The 16,252-nt window shown below is 41.7% G+C and overlaps 1 protein-coding gene across 1 annotated transcript in view; it reads left to right on the forward strand.

Annotated features, from left to right (window-relative positions):
• The window catches only part of hsf4 (heat shock transcription factor 4), an 86,673-nt gene that overhangs the window by 66,808 nt on the left and 3,613 nt on the right, over positions 1 to 16,252 (forward strand). The window contains exons 9-12 of the mRNA XM_069901208.1: positions 6,626 to 6,841; positions 9,572 to 9,677; positions 10,806 to 10,871; positions 14,517 to 14,595. Coding sequence (XP_069757309.1) covers positions 6,626 to 6,841; positions 9,572 to 9,677; positions 10,806 to 10,871; positions 14,517 to 14,595 — 467 coding nt within the window. The remainder of the gene's footprint in view (positions 1 to 6,625; positions 6,842 to 9,571; positions 9,678 to 10,805; positions 10,872 to 14,516; positions 14,596 to 16,252) is intronic.

Consider the following 16,252-nt stretch of genomic DNA (forward strand, 5'->3'; position numbering starts at 1 on the left):
ATCGGGCACACAAAACTCAAAACGGTCAACCAGTTTACCTATCTCGGCTGCACTATTTCATCAGATGCAAGGATCGACAATGAGATAGACAACAGACTCGCCAAGGCAAATAGCGCCTTTGGAAGACTACACAAAAGAGTCTGGAAAAACAACCAACTGAAAAACCTCACAAAGATAAGCGTATACAGAGCCGTTGTCATACCCACACTCCTGTTCGGCTCCGAATCATGGGTCCTCTACCGGCACCACCTACGGCTCCTAGAACGCTTCCACCAACGTTGTCTCCGCTCCATCCTCAACATCCATTGGAGCGCTTACACCCCTAACGTCGAAGTACTCGAAATGGCAGAGGTCGACAGCATCGAGTCCACGCTGCTGAAGATCCAGCTGCGCTGGATGGGTCACGTCTCCAGAATGGAGGACCATCGCCTTCCCAAGATCGTGTTATATGGCGAGCTCTCCACTGGCCACCGTGACAGAGGTGCACCAAAGAAAAGGTACAAGGACTGCCTAAAGAAATCTCTTGGTGCCTGCCACATTGACCACTGCCAGTGGGCTGATAACGCCTCAAACCGTGCATTTTGGCGCCTCACAGTTTGGCGGGCAGCAACCTCCTTTGAAGAAGACCGCAGAGCCCACCTCACTGACAAAAGGCAAAGGAGGAAAAACCCAACACCCAACCCCAACCAACCAATTTTCCCTTGCAACCGCTGCAATCGTGTCTGCCTGTCCCGCATCGGACTTGTCAGCCACAAACGAGCCTGCAGCTGACGTGGACTTTTTACCCCCTCCATAAATCTTCGTCCGCGAAGCCAAGCCAAAAGAATTCCATTTTCCTAACTCTCCCTTGAATGTGGGCTGATAACAGGAATAGGTCTATCCTTGAGTATGTTTTATGTCTACCCGAATAATATGAATATTCCTTTTCCTTTGGGTGTTGTTTCCTCCATATATCCAAAAGTTGCATCTCTTGCATCGATTTAATTATAAATTTGGTTATTTTGTTCTTTCTGTTAGTTTTTTTTTCAGTTTTATCCATGTTTGAGTCCAAATTAAGGTTAAAATCCCCACCTATTAGTATGTTCCCTTGCGTATCTGCTATCTTCAAAAAGATATCTTGCATAAATTTTTGATCTTCTTCATTAGGTGAATATACATTGAGTAAATTCCAAAATTCTGAATATATCTGACATTTTATCATTACATATCTCCCTGCTGGATCTATTATTTCCTCTTCTATTTTGATTGGTACATTTTTATTGATTAATATAGCTACCCCTCTGGCTTTTGAATTATATGATGCTGCTGTTACATGTCCTATCTAATCTCTCTTTAATTTTTTGTGTTCCACTTCAGTTAGATGTGTTTCTTGTACAAATGCTATATCAACTTTTTTCTTTTTTCAGTAAATTTAACAGTTTCTTCCTTTTGATTTGGTTATGTATTCCATTAATATTTAAAGCCATATAGTTCAACATAGTCATTTCATACTTTGTTTATCTTTCCTTTCCGTTTCCTCATCACCACTTTCCCTTCTTATCCATTTCTGCTTTCTTTTTTTGAACACATTATAAGACAACATTTCTAAAACATAAAATATTTCCACTATTCTCATATCTAAAATTCCTTTAACCCCAATAGTCCCTCCCTTTTCTGAGTTGCCCTTTGTCCCTTGTCGGGCAACCACATCTCCCCTCTCCATATGGATTTGCGAATCCGCTCGCAAGCATCAACTGATTTCGCAGTGACTGTTATTCTTCCCCACCCAGCCCCCCCAGAAAAGATTTTAATCTTCATATATAACAAAGGTCACTCTCTTAATTCCCTCCTTACTTCCTTTCTTCCCTTTCTTTCCCTTCTTAGTTCTTACCTATACTCTATTTATATATATATATGTTGTTCTGCAAATTTTCGTGCTTCTTCCGGATCCGAGAATAGTTTGCTTTGCTGCCCTGGAATATCTATTTTAAGTACTGCTGGGTATTTTAACAAAAATTTATAACCTTTTTTCCATAGGGTCGTTTTTGCTGTATTAAACTCCTTCTTCTTCTTCAGGAGTTCAAAACATATCTGGATAGAAAAAAATTTTTTGACCCTTGTATTCTAATGGTTTTTTGTCTTCTCTTATTTTTTTCATTGCCTTCTCCAATATATTTTCTCTTGTTGTATATCTTAGGAATTTTACTAGAATGGATCTTGGTTTTTGTTGTGGTTGTGGTTTAGGGGCTAATGTTCTGTGTGCCCTTTCTATTTCCATTTCTTCCTGTAATTCTGATCTTCCTAGGACCCTGGGGATCCATTCTTTTATAAATTCTTTCATATTTTTGCCTTCTTCATCTTCCTTAAGGCCCACTATCTTTATATTGTTTCTTCTATTATAATTTTCCATTATGTCTATCTTCTGAGCTAACAGCTCCTGTGTTTTTTAAATTTTTTATCAGATTCTTCTAATTTCTTTTTTAAGTCATCTACTTCCATTTCTATGGCTGTTTCTCGTTCTTCCACCTTGTCTACTCTTTTTCCTATATCTGTCATGATCATCTCTAATCTATTCACTTTTTCTTCTGTACTTTTTATTCTTCTTTTTATTTCACTGAATTCTTGTGACTGCCATTCTTTTACTGTTCCCATATATTCTTTAAAAAAAATATATCCATGTACTTGCCCTTCCTTTCATCTTCCATTTCTCTGTGTTCTTCCTCCTCTTCTTCTGAGTCCACTCTAGGATCTGTGTCCTTTACCTCTGTCTCTTCTGGTTTTCTTGTTGGGTTGTTTGTTTTATTTTGTTGGGTATTTTTGGTCTTCTTATTTTTATTAGAAGTATCTTGGTGTTGGACTTCTTCCTCTGGGTTGGTCATCTGTTGTTTCTTTGATTTCTTATTTTTACTCTCTTCCTTCTTGTTCTTGTTATTTTCTATGTTTTCCTCTTGCTGTTGTGTTGTAGTTGCCTGTTTCAGCTGAGGAGATCTACTCCTCAGCTGGTCCCCCCCTCCCGTCAGTGTTATTTTTGTCTTGCGCATCGCGCATGCGCGGTTGCGCACTTTTGTTTGGCTCCGTGAGCCTTTTTTGTAGTCCCTATTTTGGGGCTTCGACTGACCTCAGGGAGCGGGCTTCTCTCTCCACGGCGGGCCTCCTCATACCGGTAAGGCCTTCCCTTCTTTTTCCGACGTCTTTCCTTCTTCTTTTCTTCCCGTTGTCTTTGGTTTTTCTTTCTTCGCTGCCATTTTCTCCACTTTTACTTTCACTTTGTTATGGTTTTTATGTTTGTGCCTTTTTGTTTCCTCTATCTTTTTTTAACTTTTCTGGAGAGGGCTGGAGTTCCCCTACCGGCCACTACTCCATCACGTGACTCCTGTAGAATAGTTCTTTTGATGTTCATTGGATTAGTAAGCTACTGGATGGTCAATATCTTCATAACCATTCTGTAATAACACTGCTCCAGCAGCTTCGTCACTACCATCTACTGTAGTGGTTCCCAACCTTTTTCGTTCCACTCACATCCACTTTAGTGTTTCCTAACCCATAGGTGCTCTGTAATTAGTAAAGGATTGGTTAAGGTGGTATGTGGGTGGAAAGAAAAAGTTTGAAACCCACTGTTTTATTCGCACCTAATTGACTTGTAATGTGCAGTTTCATAACTCCAATGGAAATGGACCAATGACAATTTTTCTCAAGCAAAATATTTCAGTAACGATTGGGTCTAGAGCAGTGATTATCAACTTTCCCTTCCCGCTCTGTTCTGCCCCGCTATAAACTCTTTTCAGGATAATGACAAATCTTTACAAATGGGTTTAACACCAGAACTCTGGTCCAATAAAGAAGGTGGTAAAGGCTTTGACACGTCATTACAACCTGAATGCTATTTTGTACTTTCACAGATTCCAATCCCTGTGAAATCAGTCTGCACAGGACCATCTGCACTGGCAAGCTTTTTAACCAAGCTCGAGTCACTGCACAGGCTGGATATCTATCAGAATCTGTCTTTGTCTCATCAATGATTGGCTTAGCTGTCAATCCCAATGCAGAGACAAATTTACCCTCTACAAGGTCATTACCTAATAACAACAAAACTCCCTCCACTGGTAAACTTGATCGGATCCTATCATAACAAGTCCATCAACAAATGCAGATTTCAACACTATCTTGTGCAGAAATATTGACCTCAGATCACCGCTCCACAGACCTCGAATCAAATTTATTTCACCCGTGGCAGACTCACGACCAAACTCCAAACCACTGTCCAACACGAGTGACTGGGTTGTCCCACTATCTCGAAGGATTTTCACTGTTACTTGTGGTGACCCTTCCTTTTCTGAAACCAAACCCTCTGACACAAAATATTTAAATTCATCCCCAATGTTACCTGCATGTCTGGAATCTTTTTGATTTCTATGTATTTCATCTCTTTTCTGCCTTCTTTTCTTACCAGCATGGAACAATTTGCTATCACATGACCAGGTTTCTTACAATAGTGGCAAAGGAGTCATGAAGATTTTTCCTTTATTTGCTTCCCTTCATCTTTATCCCTAGCACTACTTCCCAATGTATTTGCTAACTTACTTGGATAGTCCAAATTACTCTTTTTGAAGGTTCCGCTTGGTATAAACTTAACCTGTGGGTTAAATCATACTCATTGGCTAATTTAGCAGAATCCTGCCAAGTTTCCATTCCCTTTTCATCTAAATATGCTTTTGTGTCATCAGGAACCTTTTAAATTTCTCAACTAACCAGCTCTTTCAGTCTGTTATAATCCTTTCTTTTTGATGTGCACCATTGGTCAAAGCACACAATTTTGTCATACTCAAAATCCACTGATTTCCTCAAATTCCTGAATTTTTGCCTATAAGCTTCTGGAACCAATTGCTTTACAGTCTCATAATCAGCAGCTTGTTCGGTTGTAAGGGTAGAGTAAGCCTGCTGGGCCTTCTCTTCAATCGTGCTTTCTAACATGAAGGACCAATGATCTTGTGGCCACTTTAAACTCTCAGCAACTTTCTCAAAATGCTGAAGTATTTATCAATATCAGCCTCATCAAATGGAGGAACCAACCTAACCTCCCTGCTGGTCACAAACTTCTCACTAGGACCAGCAGGGAGCACTCCGTTTCTCATCTTCTCTCAAACTGCCTTTGCTTCTCTGCTTGCTCTCCCTCAAATCTACATTTTTCTAACTCAATCTATTCCAATAGTAACTACTGCTCAAGGGATTTACTCTCAGCAAATTATTCAAACTTCTCCACTCCAAACTTTCCCATTTCTATATAGTTTTTTTTAACTATAATTCTCCAGATCTCCACCTTCTTTATAGACATTTTTATCACGTTCCAATTTGGAGCAATAACTACCAATTCATTGCTGCTGTTTTCCCCACACACCCACAAGCCTTTTAATTGTTTTTTTTTTTAAAAAGGAATTTAATTAATCAAATCGAATATCATTCGATCAATAAGCTGCAATTTTTGTCAGATCCCAGACCATCCCCCAATTTGTCACGTCACAGACCAGCAGCAATGAAAATTCACCAAGGCAGTGTTATTGTTTCTTTAAACTGACTATATTTATTAGTAACTACTAATAATGTAACACATTAGTCAAATCAAAACCAATTATGTGCAGATGTGTGGGTGGGGATAGCCAAACCATTACAGCTTAGGCACAATTCTGGAAAGTCATTCCAACGTCCAGTCTTAGAAATCCATTGTTGAAATGCAGACTTTTAAACTGATGCACAGAAGTAATCACGAAGGAGACGGGAGAGACTGAATGATTGGACTGCCAAAAACTCACGAATCCCCATTGAGTTTCTTCCAGAGAAATATCCTTTCACGTGAATGGTTGTCACAACTCCCCTTTCCCTTGCATAGGGGGAATGAAACATGTGACTTCCATAATGTTTCCAAAACCCAGCTACGCATCAAAGTGACCTTTCTGTGGGTCACGATATGGTTGAGTAATTCCCCCAACAAGGAGAATCAGCTGAAGTCCATTATCACACAGAGTTATTCCTGCTCCGTGTTTGATGAAATGGCCTCTGGTCATAAAAACTTGTGCCTTCTGTGTTCCACACACAGGATTCTCTCATCACCTGTCCCTGGAAAAAGCACCCAATGTTCTTTCTCCTCTGCAAAGTAACGAATTTGAGTACAATCTGTACGAGCTGTTGCCACCCAGTCTCTCCACAGCTGTGAATGGTTGCAGCCTGTACTAGCCCTTAATGTGATATTCATACTAATAATAATATAAAGTGTCCACTACGTAAGGTTTTAGTTGCAGTCAAATCCTTTTGTTGTTGGTCCTCCTTTATCGTGCGCTGCTAAGAAATTAGAAAATAACCTGTGAGTTTTCTTGCAATTGTGAATCCTATTCCAATTCCAGAATTTTTTTTAAATTAAAGAGTGGATTGAATCTGGTGAAAGGGATAACTCATTACAATAAACAAGGATAAATGTTAAGGAAAGTGATTCCCTTGTTTTGATAGGGTAATTGTCGCTGTGGTGAGATGCACAAGTATCCATGTTCTAAGCTATTGTTACATTGAATTTCTATGTGATAATAATAAATGTGACAGTACGATATTAATTCAAGAGGACTTTAACTATATTTTTCAATTGTATCAATGTGTACAGGGAGAAATGTTTGATGGCTATTAAGGAGGAGCCGTCTAGTCCAGGGATTGGAGTCCAGGATCAAACGCACACAATGGATCCAGGGAATCAGTGTACCGCATGTCTGGAGCCTCCTGTAATACCAATTTCAGTGGTCGAGTCTGTACTGGAGGGCAGACCCAGCTGCAACACAGTGCAGCACACGGATAGGAGAGGGAGGGCAGCTGCTGTCGAGAGGTGAGCTTTCAAACCATGATAAGACTCCATACACAATGGGAAGAAAAGTGGTCATGGTTCTGAAGCGGATAGCTTTCAACACTACACTCAATCTTATCACAAAGCAACAGGAAAATCAACAAGCAACCACTTTATTTGAAAAAAAACAGGTTGGAATCACACATTCGATTTAAACAAAGATACACTGATTTGAACCTTACTGCGGTTAAGGCCTTTGAAGTTGCATATGTTTTATCACAGTAATCAACCCATCCCTTCATTCTCCAAGTGGGTTTAGTTTCCAGGTTGATGCCTGGGTATGAGAATGACTAAACTCAGTCTGCCTCGGCTAACCCGTGAGATGTTTATTGTGTAAGGCTGTGGTATTCCCTGAGCCATGTTTACAGTTGTCAGAATATTGTCATTTGGAAGGGAAGACGGTTTTTCAGTGAAATTTGCATCTGAAAAGTCTGACAAAAATCTCGAGAGTGCTGCTATTTCACAATACTTACTCCATTGATTTTCTATAAATCTGTTGCCAGAGAGGATATTCTGGCAGCTTCTCCCTCTCTCAAATTTGGGCATGGATTCCAACCAGAAACTTTGTCCGTCCATGGATGCTGCCTGTCTTGCTGACTCCTCCAGCCTTTCTTTATTTGCCATACACTTCGTGGAGCTAACTTACACAATGGGATTGCAGGCTCCTGAGATACCTCATGCCCTGTAATGGTTCTGCACTGACACATTAGCACAAGGCTCTCACAGCGCCAGCAACCCAGGTTGTATGCTCTCCCCATGTCTCTGTGGATTTCCTTGGGTGCTCTGGTTTCCTCCCACCCTCCAAAAGCCTACGGGGTTCATAGCTTAATTGATGGATGTAGGTGGCCGGAAGGGCATGTTATCGTGCTGTACCTCAAAAAAAACTATGAGATGAGCAACTCTAATGACTGTATCGTGAAGCAAATGGGCTCTCCACTAGTTCAAAACTTGCGTCAATGTCAAATAAACCCAGGGTTTCTAACTTTGAGAGGAGATTTAGAATTTTTGTCACCTGAAATGGTTAGTATTGGGTGCTATCCAGCTGTCACAAAGATGTTGCCACTCTCCATTGCCTTTATGGATTTAAAATTCACATAAACCCACATGGTACAAAGTGACAGGACACTCATGACTATGTTTTTAACATAATAGGCAAATCAGACGTTCATAGCGACTCCCTTCCATCCCCGAGCCTCTCAGTGCTCAGCGGGTAGATGGAAATCTGGCAGTCGCTACAAATTTCCCTTATCCTTCCACTCTTTCTCCAGCCACACGATTATATTCTGTCTGGAATGAAAGAAGAAAGTCTGCAGATGCGGTGATTGGAGACAATCCACAAAAGTGCTTTTCTCTCCTGCCCTTCTACCACATCCAGCTAGGTCTCTCGGCTGTCGGCCTCTGCTCCTTCTTCCCTCCTCCCCCTCCCCAGACTTTTTATTCAGGCACCCTGCCTGCTTTTTGCTCAGACCTTGATGAAGGGCTCAGGCCCGAAACGTTGATTATATATCTTTGCCTCCTTTAGATGCTGTGGGACCTGCTGAATTTCTGCAGCACTTTTGTGTATTAATTACGTTCTGTCTGTATCGTTCTTTCATTAATGCAGTGATAAGTGACCTGCTGTTGGGGTCTAGTCTCTAAGAAATCCAAGAAAATACACTGGGATATCTTGGTGTATAGTATTCATTCTTGAGCATTGACTCCAATTCACTTTCAACAGGCCACAATTTAAGCTTGAGAACTGTGGGGCGAGGTCCACCCCCTCCCCTGTTCGCTGAGCTTGTCCAAAACTGAATCCTGAGTGTTGGGACACTCCTCTCATTTTCAGTGTTGCAGAAGGAAAGAAAGGTGAACAGATGGGTTAAGTAGTATTGTAAACTCCCCAGTATCTGGCACCTACAGGGTTCGTGGATGCCGGATATGAGAATTTTCCTGCTGACTGAGACTCACTACCTAATACATCTGCACTGAGAATACACCGTTTAAAAGACAAAATGTAATTTGAGAAAAAAAATCAGTATTGCAGTTCTTAATTATGTAAAGTTCACTTTAATGTGGTCATTCCCACAACTAACAAAATTTAAATTCCATCCCCAGTCACTGGCGTAACAGTGTGGCGCTAACCATGCCATCGTCATAATTACCCCCCCAACTCTACTAACATACTTAATTATATATAATAAAGATTAAGACTTACTAGGCAGGATAGGGAGACTCTTTGGGAGAGTTGCCCCAGCAACATCAGCCAGCTCTTCCTCCTGGGTGCTGCCATTTTATTCAAACACAACTTTTTACAAACTTTATTCAAATAATTGCTGTGGGCAGGGCACAACTGGGGCGTTCCGCTGGCTGAATGTTTGCTCCCATCTTCACCAAGGGATGTGTGTTGCTACGGAAACATTTACTTATACAATTTTAAACTTTTATTTATTCCTATTTATTTTCTATTTATTTATTTCCTTGGTGGTTTTTTTTAGTGAGTTAGTTGTGTTGCCAGTTGCTTGAATTTTGGATACCAGGGATTTTACTGTGTGGAAGAATCTACTGAAAGGATCAGTTGAAGAAGCTGGGTGCAGGCTTGTGTGATGTGTAAGCAGGACAATGGAGTGGTAGTCTGTGGGCATGTTTCAATGACATTACAAGATGACAGTCATTGTAACTAATTTTTGATGCTTATGACCGCCCCTTGGAAAAGAGCTTCTTTTGTGTTTACAGGAACGAAGCATCCAACCACATGGAGAACATTGAGATGAATATGGATGGTTTGCACTCACTGCTTGGAAGCCAGCAGAACAATCTGGAGCACTCCACCATCATGCATGTGAGTTTTGGCCAATAGGTCTCTCGGATAGGATGGAAGTGGGCTGGAAGCAGAATTCTAATTACTTTGGAAGTTAAGAAGCTGAAATAAAAAAATAAAAATAAAAAAAACGCCAATGTCCACTTTTTCCACCATCCCTGCACCATGCTAGCAGGACATACTTTCAACAGGATGAACTGCCACTACCCTACCAGGGGTTCCCAACCCCACCACCACCCCCCCTCCCCCACTGACCATAGGTACATGCGCAAACCAAGACTCTGCTGGAATGCTACTATTCTGCATTGGGATTCTTCCATTGTCATGGAGATCAAAATCCTTAAACACTCCCAAGTCAATAGAGCTCTGAGGGGGCCTTCACTGCAGTGGTCTTGGTAGAATACACTGCCTCATAAGGCATCTTAGGCAGTAAATGCCATTCTGAGGATGAACCTATCCACCTTTTCCCCCCAAACTATTCTGTAGTTACCTCATCCACCCACGTGTGAAAGTACTGAACTAAAGAGATTAAAATGTACAATTGCTTTATTCTCCAAAAAAAAGCCAACCATGAATAATTTCAGCATGACTGCATTGAGAAGGACTCTGACTAGTCCAAAGACTTAGGAAGATAGGGCACGAGAGACCGCAGTTGCTGGACTTTGGAGCAGCAAGAATGAGGGAAAGAATTGTCAGTATTTGGTTGAGGTGCTGCAGTACTCTAACCTAAACCTTGATAGTAATTCTCCCTGCACGGATGCTGCTCGATTCCTTCGTACGCATCAGAATCAATGACTTGGAGTTCTGGGGTGGGGGGGGGGGGGTGGGGGGGGGGAAGGTGACAGCAACGTTTCTAAATCTGAGGCACAAGGTGAAATGTCTCATTGTCAGGTGACTCCACATCTACATGGAAACTCTGAGCTGAGCCTCTCTGCTGATGAAGTGTTGGAACCCTCCTGCAGATCCTGAAATGTGGGTCTCATTAAAAACAAACACTTCTTTCTGCAATGTTTATGGTGTGAGCCATTGTAGATCCTCTGCCCATAACTAAACTCTGCCAGTGGTCGACTGTGATGCTAGTTGTTGGTTTTGCTCTTTGTGGAAATGTAAATATATGTAATTTTCTAAAGTTCGTTGTTTGCCTTGCAGATCTTTAATCCAAATCTCTCTCTCAATGAGTTGAATCTGTCGGATATGGAGGCAAACCTTGCAATGGTAAGGAATAAATGAATACTCCTGATATGGGATTAAGGATCTGATTGAAGAAGAGAGATTGGTTAGTGTTCCAATTCCTTGCTACTTAGACTTTACAAAGAATGTAAATTCAGTCATGCCCTGAATGCAGACTATTTGTAGACATGATGCAAGTGTGTAGCAGCATAAAGGATTCATCAGCTATCAAGGGAATTCTCTCTGTCAGAACAAACTCTCCTGTCTTGTTAATAGCCCAAGCATAATGTACCTGTAGCTCTGGTTTGTGGCAGGTTAAAGAGAATCTGACTCAGTAATTCAGTAAGACGAAAAGTAAAAAGTAAATGATGTTGATGATGGGAGATAAAGATTTTGTTGGAGTTGTGTGACATTGTATATAAAGGAGTAGAGTCTGTGGGGATGAATTGCCAGAGATTGGGAAGAACACTAGTTACTGTGTTAGAATTGAGAATATTTGGCGTTAGGGAAGGAGACTCCAAACTTTGTCTTTGGAATCGAGTTGACGCAGGTAAAGGATTTGTCATCCATCCTGAGTCACCCTGTGAGCAGTGGCTTTGTAGGTAACTTCGCAAGGCCTCAAGACATAGGCACATAAAGTCGATGAGTTTTACTTGCAATCAGGGCAGGGGTAGGGATTAACACATTTCCTCTGGTGACCATGTTGAGATTTTACAACATTCTAGATATTTTCTTCTCTCTTACAACGGCAATTTACAAGCTGCCATAATGGAACTTAATAACATTCCCGTGGTTTAGCCACCATGTACCAAGTGTTCTGCATATTTACAGACACTGTTTAAGCTGTTGCTATTATTATTATTATCAGTCATTTGTTCTTGGGTTTCAACAGCCCCTTTCACACTTGCAAGTGGTCCCAGGAATTAATGGCCAATTGGCTTAAAAAGGGAATAGTGTGAAATGAAAATTGTCTCAATGCCGGCATGAGATGATGCTGTCTCATGCCAGGGATTGATTGCCTCGACCCCTAGAGCAATCCCTGGCATCTGAAGTCAGGCAAGTGTAGAATGGGCAATTGCACTCGAGGACAGAAATTACCCAAGTTTTTGCGTGAGAGCAGGAACATGAGGGAAGATTGAAATGAAAGTATAAACTTTACTGTGGGAAAGTTGCAGTGGGAGAGGGAGAGGAAATAAAGAGCAATAGCGGACAATTTTTAAACAGCGTGGGAAAATCAGTAGTGTGATGGCGCACAAGTTATAAAGGCCGAGGGAAAAAGCAATGACGAACCTGACTTCCTAGAATGTCATGCGGCAGAGAAACTCATGAGTGCTCTTTGCATGCAGCCATGGATACAGCCATTTCTCTGCTACATGGCATTCTGGGAGGGCAGGTCCACCATCGCTTTTTCCCACGGTCTGCGACCAACTTTCCCACGCTGTTTTAAAAATCTCCGCTATTGCTATTTATTACTAGCACTTTCCCATGGTCCCTTATAAAGGTTTATAATGTCAGCACAACAGGGCTGAAGGGCACATACTGTGCTTAATTATGTTATAATTAGGCATGATTCATTTTGTTCAAATATAAGATCATAATACATTCAGGATTTAGGGCAGGTCCACCATTGCTTGATGCGTCACGACATCACCAATAGAAGGTAGAACAGTCCTAACCCCAGGCATGGCTCCTTGCAAGTGTGAACGCATGGAGTGTCCCAGTTAAAAGTGATCAAGTGTGAACAGCAAAAATGCCATTCCTATCCTGGGACACCGAATGACCGATTTAGTGGGATACAAGTGTAAAAGGGCTAATGTGGTTAAAGACCATCAGATTTAGCCCACAGGTATCCCAATGGTCAAATAGTTTTGAAGTAGACAGAAGTAAGATGTGTATTTATATTTGGTATCTTCTCCAGATGGGAAAGACGGGCAGATAAATTGAACGTGAGAAGAGACAAAAGCCAAAAACTTCAAGCCATGTATAAAATTTAAGTGGGTCACTTATATTTGTTACACTTGAAAGGCAAATTCCCCTTTGTGTGCAAAGGGATCTGGGTGTACTTGTAGTCACTAAAAGCTAGCCTGCAAGTTCAGCAAGCTGTGAAGAGGGCAAATGGCATGTTGGCTTTCATAAAGAGGGGATTGGAGTATAGGAACAGAGATGCCCTCCTGCAGTTGTACAGGACCCTGGGGAGACCTCACCTGGAATATTGCGTTCAGTTCTGGTCCCCAAATTTGAGTAAGGACATACTCGCTATAGGGGGAGTGCAGCACAGATTTACAAGGTTGGTTCCCGGGATGGCAGGATTGACATACGTTCAAAGGTTAGAAAGACTGGGCTTATATGCGATAGAGTTTAGAAGGATGAGGGGAGACATGATTCAGGTGTATAAGATTATCAAGGGGCTAGACAGGGTGAAATCAGATTACATGTTCCCAATGTTGGGAGAGACTAGGGCTAGAGGGCATAGTTTAAGAATACAGGAATGGCCCTTTAGGACGGAGATGAGGAGAAATTTTTTTACCTAGAGGTGTAGATCTGTGGAATGCTTTGCCGCAGAGGGTGGTAGGGGCAGATTCGCTGGATATGTTCAAAAGGGAGTTAGATAAGGCTCTTGTGGGCAGGGTAGTTAAGGGTTATGGGGATAAGGGTGGAAATGGGTACTGATAGTGAATAATCACCCATGATCTGAAAAATGGTGGTGTAGGGCAGGGGAGTTAAGGGTTATGGGGATAAGGGTAGAAATGGGTACTGATAGTGAATCCCATGATCTGAAAAATGGTGGTGCTGGCTCGATGGGCCAATTGGTCTACTCCAGCATGTATTGTCTATTGTCTATAATCTTTGTTCTGCCTACACTGCACACCAACTGTTGGAGAGATGCACCCTTCAGCAACACTCTCTCCAAGAATCTTCGACAGCTTGGAACTGACTGGAACAAAAAGCGATCTGCTGGAGGAATTCAGCAGGTCAAACAATGTCTGTGGAGGCAAAGTCAAGACCTTGCATCGCAGTTGAGAATGTAGAAGGAAAAATAGCCAGTATAAAGGGGAGGGGGGATGGGTTGCTGAGGGAGGAGCTGGTAAGATCTGAAGCAGTCAGAATAACAGCAGGAGAGGGACTCCCATAACTCCCATCTGTTTCACTTAAATCTTACAGGTCTGCTTTTCCACTTTCAATTGTAGTTGGGAATAACTTCTCTGAAAGGAAATTCATTTTTTCAGAAGAGAGAGGGATCAAATTTCCATTAGATGTGTTTTTTAAAAAAACTCCACATTTAATGGTGCCATAGAATGATAATTAGAGAAAGAGGCATGTGCTGAGTCCTTGAAATAACAGTCTACTTAATCCATCTCACTGCAGGTTCTCCAAGTCCCCAACAGTTTTCCCATTAAAACTTAAAAAAAAATGATACATATATTAATGTCAAGGCTTTTTCATTAAATATCCCTTTTTATGTCGCACAAACGCTTCAAAGCTGAGGCACAGCTTGTAAAATATAGTCAAAAATTAGCCCAGTGTGGGATCTTTGGATATTCCTGCCCTTTGCTCTTGTGCTGTTATGGTGACCCTGTAATTTGGTGATAGAATAAATGATTAAGTTGTAAATATATTGCATCAATCCTTGTGACAATCAATAAACAGGGACCACATTCTCATTGAAATATGTGCTTTGTGATTTACCAGATCCAGACACTTATTGTGGATCCAGAGCTGAAGCCAATTGAACCGTCCATCAAAGCCTTGAAATCTGGAGAAAACTCAGGTAAATCAGTTACAGCTGATTACTGGCAGCATTACATTCAGCAGAAAATTTGCTTGGTGAAATCCAGTCTCCTAACTAATTTCCAATCTCATTTGTGGATAACTGTGTCTAATTTAGCAGGTTTTACTACATTTGATTGGCAAAATTCACCCATGCAGCACACAAAAAACACAAGACTACAGCAAAGAATTTCTTGCACGCATTACACGCATCTATGAACTTGGTCTTATTAGGAGTTTACCCCTACTGAGCAGGTAGAACAGACTTAAATTAAAGCAGTCTTCAATCTCCCTTTGTTCTTTGGATCAGCATCTACAATGCTACTGTTTGGAGTCACTTTATTGTACAAAGAATTTAGACTTTAAATTTATTACCATTGTCACATGTACCAAGATACCATGAAAAACTTTATTCAAAGGCTGGCACGATTTGGGACTATTTTGCAATTAAAAAAAGAAAAATTTGTGAGCTGCCAAGGATCACATCACCTTCTTCTATGTGTAGCTGCCTCTCCACATAACAACTGCCTGCTCTCCATTGCACATCCTCGACCCAGGAGCCGTTTGTGCCTGTGGCCTGAGAGGACGACTTTGGCCGTGGAGTGTGGAGCTCACCTCATCCAGCGTTGCTGCCGCCCAACGTTTTAGCCCTTTTCTGATCACAGATGTACAATTGTAAGAAATAGGGAACTGATTAGGGACCTGCTTGTACCCTCGGACATTGTTCAATGCTTGAAACAAGGCACAGGTTTTCAGATTAAAGATGATCTGACGTTGGGAGTGTCCGAGTGTGTGAATGAGAGCAAATGAAATAAATAGGTGAAGAAACTGGTTAACTTTAAAACAACTCTGACTGACTGGTGCCAATTCCCAATTCATCGAGCATGCAATCTACTCAAAATGTCACAGTAAGCCTCATGGACTTGAATCTGCATTCATGTAATTAAAAGAGCTGGCAATTCTACCAAAAACGATTGGGAGAGGGAACACCTCATGATAAGGCTAGGACTTGAGGATTAAAAAAATTAGATCTCACGTTTGGGATCGGTTTTGGCTTTGTGAGTAAACACACACAATGCTGGGGAAAGTCAGCAAGCCATGCAGTGTTTTGTATGCAACAAAGGTAAAGGTAACTAACCACTGAGCCTGAGCCCTTCATCAAGGTATGAGTGAAAAGCAGGGATGAGCCTGAATAAAATGGTGGGGGGGGGGGGAAAGGGGCAGGGGTAGGAGTGCAGACCCACAGACAAGAGGTGGATATGGGGGCAAGGGCGCAAGAGAAAAAAAAATGAGGAGTGATGGGGAGGAGATGGCTCTCTGCATGGAGAGGAAAGGGGTGGAGAGTTGGAGTAAAGGAGACAGAGGGTTGGGGAAGAGAGAGAGAGGCAAGGAGTGGCCTAATAGAAACTGGAGAAGTTAATATTAATGTCATCTTGATGGAGAGTGCCCAGACAAAATATTAGGTGTTACTCCTCTAATTTGAGGGTGGCCTCATTTTGGCAGTCCAACACGTCGGCACAGGAGTGGGACATGGAATTGAAGTGGTTGGCCACTGGGACATCCCTGTCATTGCTGCGGACAGAGCGAAGCTGATCAAGGAAATGATCTCCCAGTCTGCATCCAGGCGGTGGAAGGGAACTTGTTCTCACCCTCAGTAA

This window comes from Narcine bancroftii, chromosome 10 (assembly GCF_036971445.1).
Source record: "Narcine bancroftii isolate sNarBan1 chromosome 10, sNarBan1.hap1, whole genome shotgun sequence".
In the NCBI taxonomy this organism is placed as follows: domain Eukaryota; kingdom Metazoa; phylum Chordata; class Chondrichthyes; order Torpediniformes; family Narcinidae; genus Narcine; species Narcine bancroftii.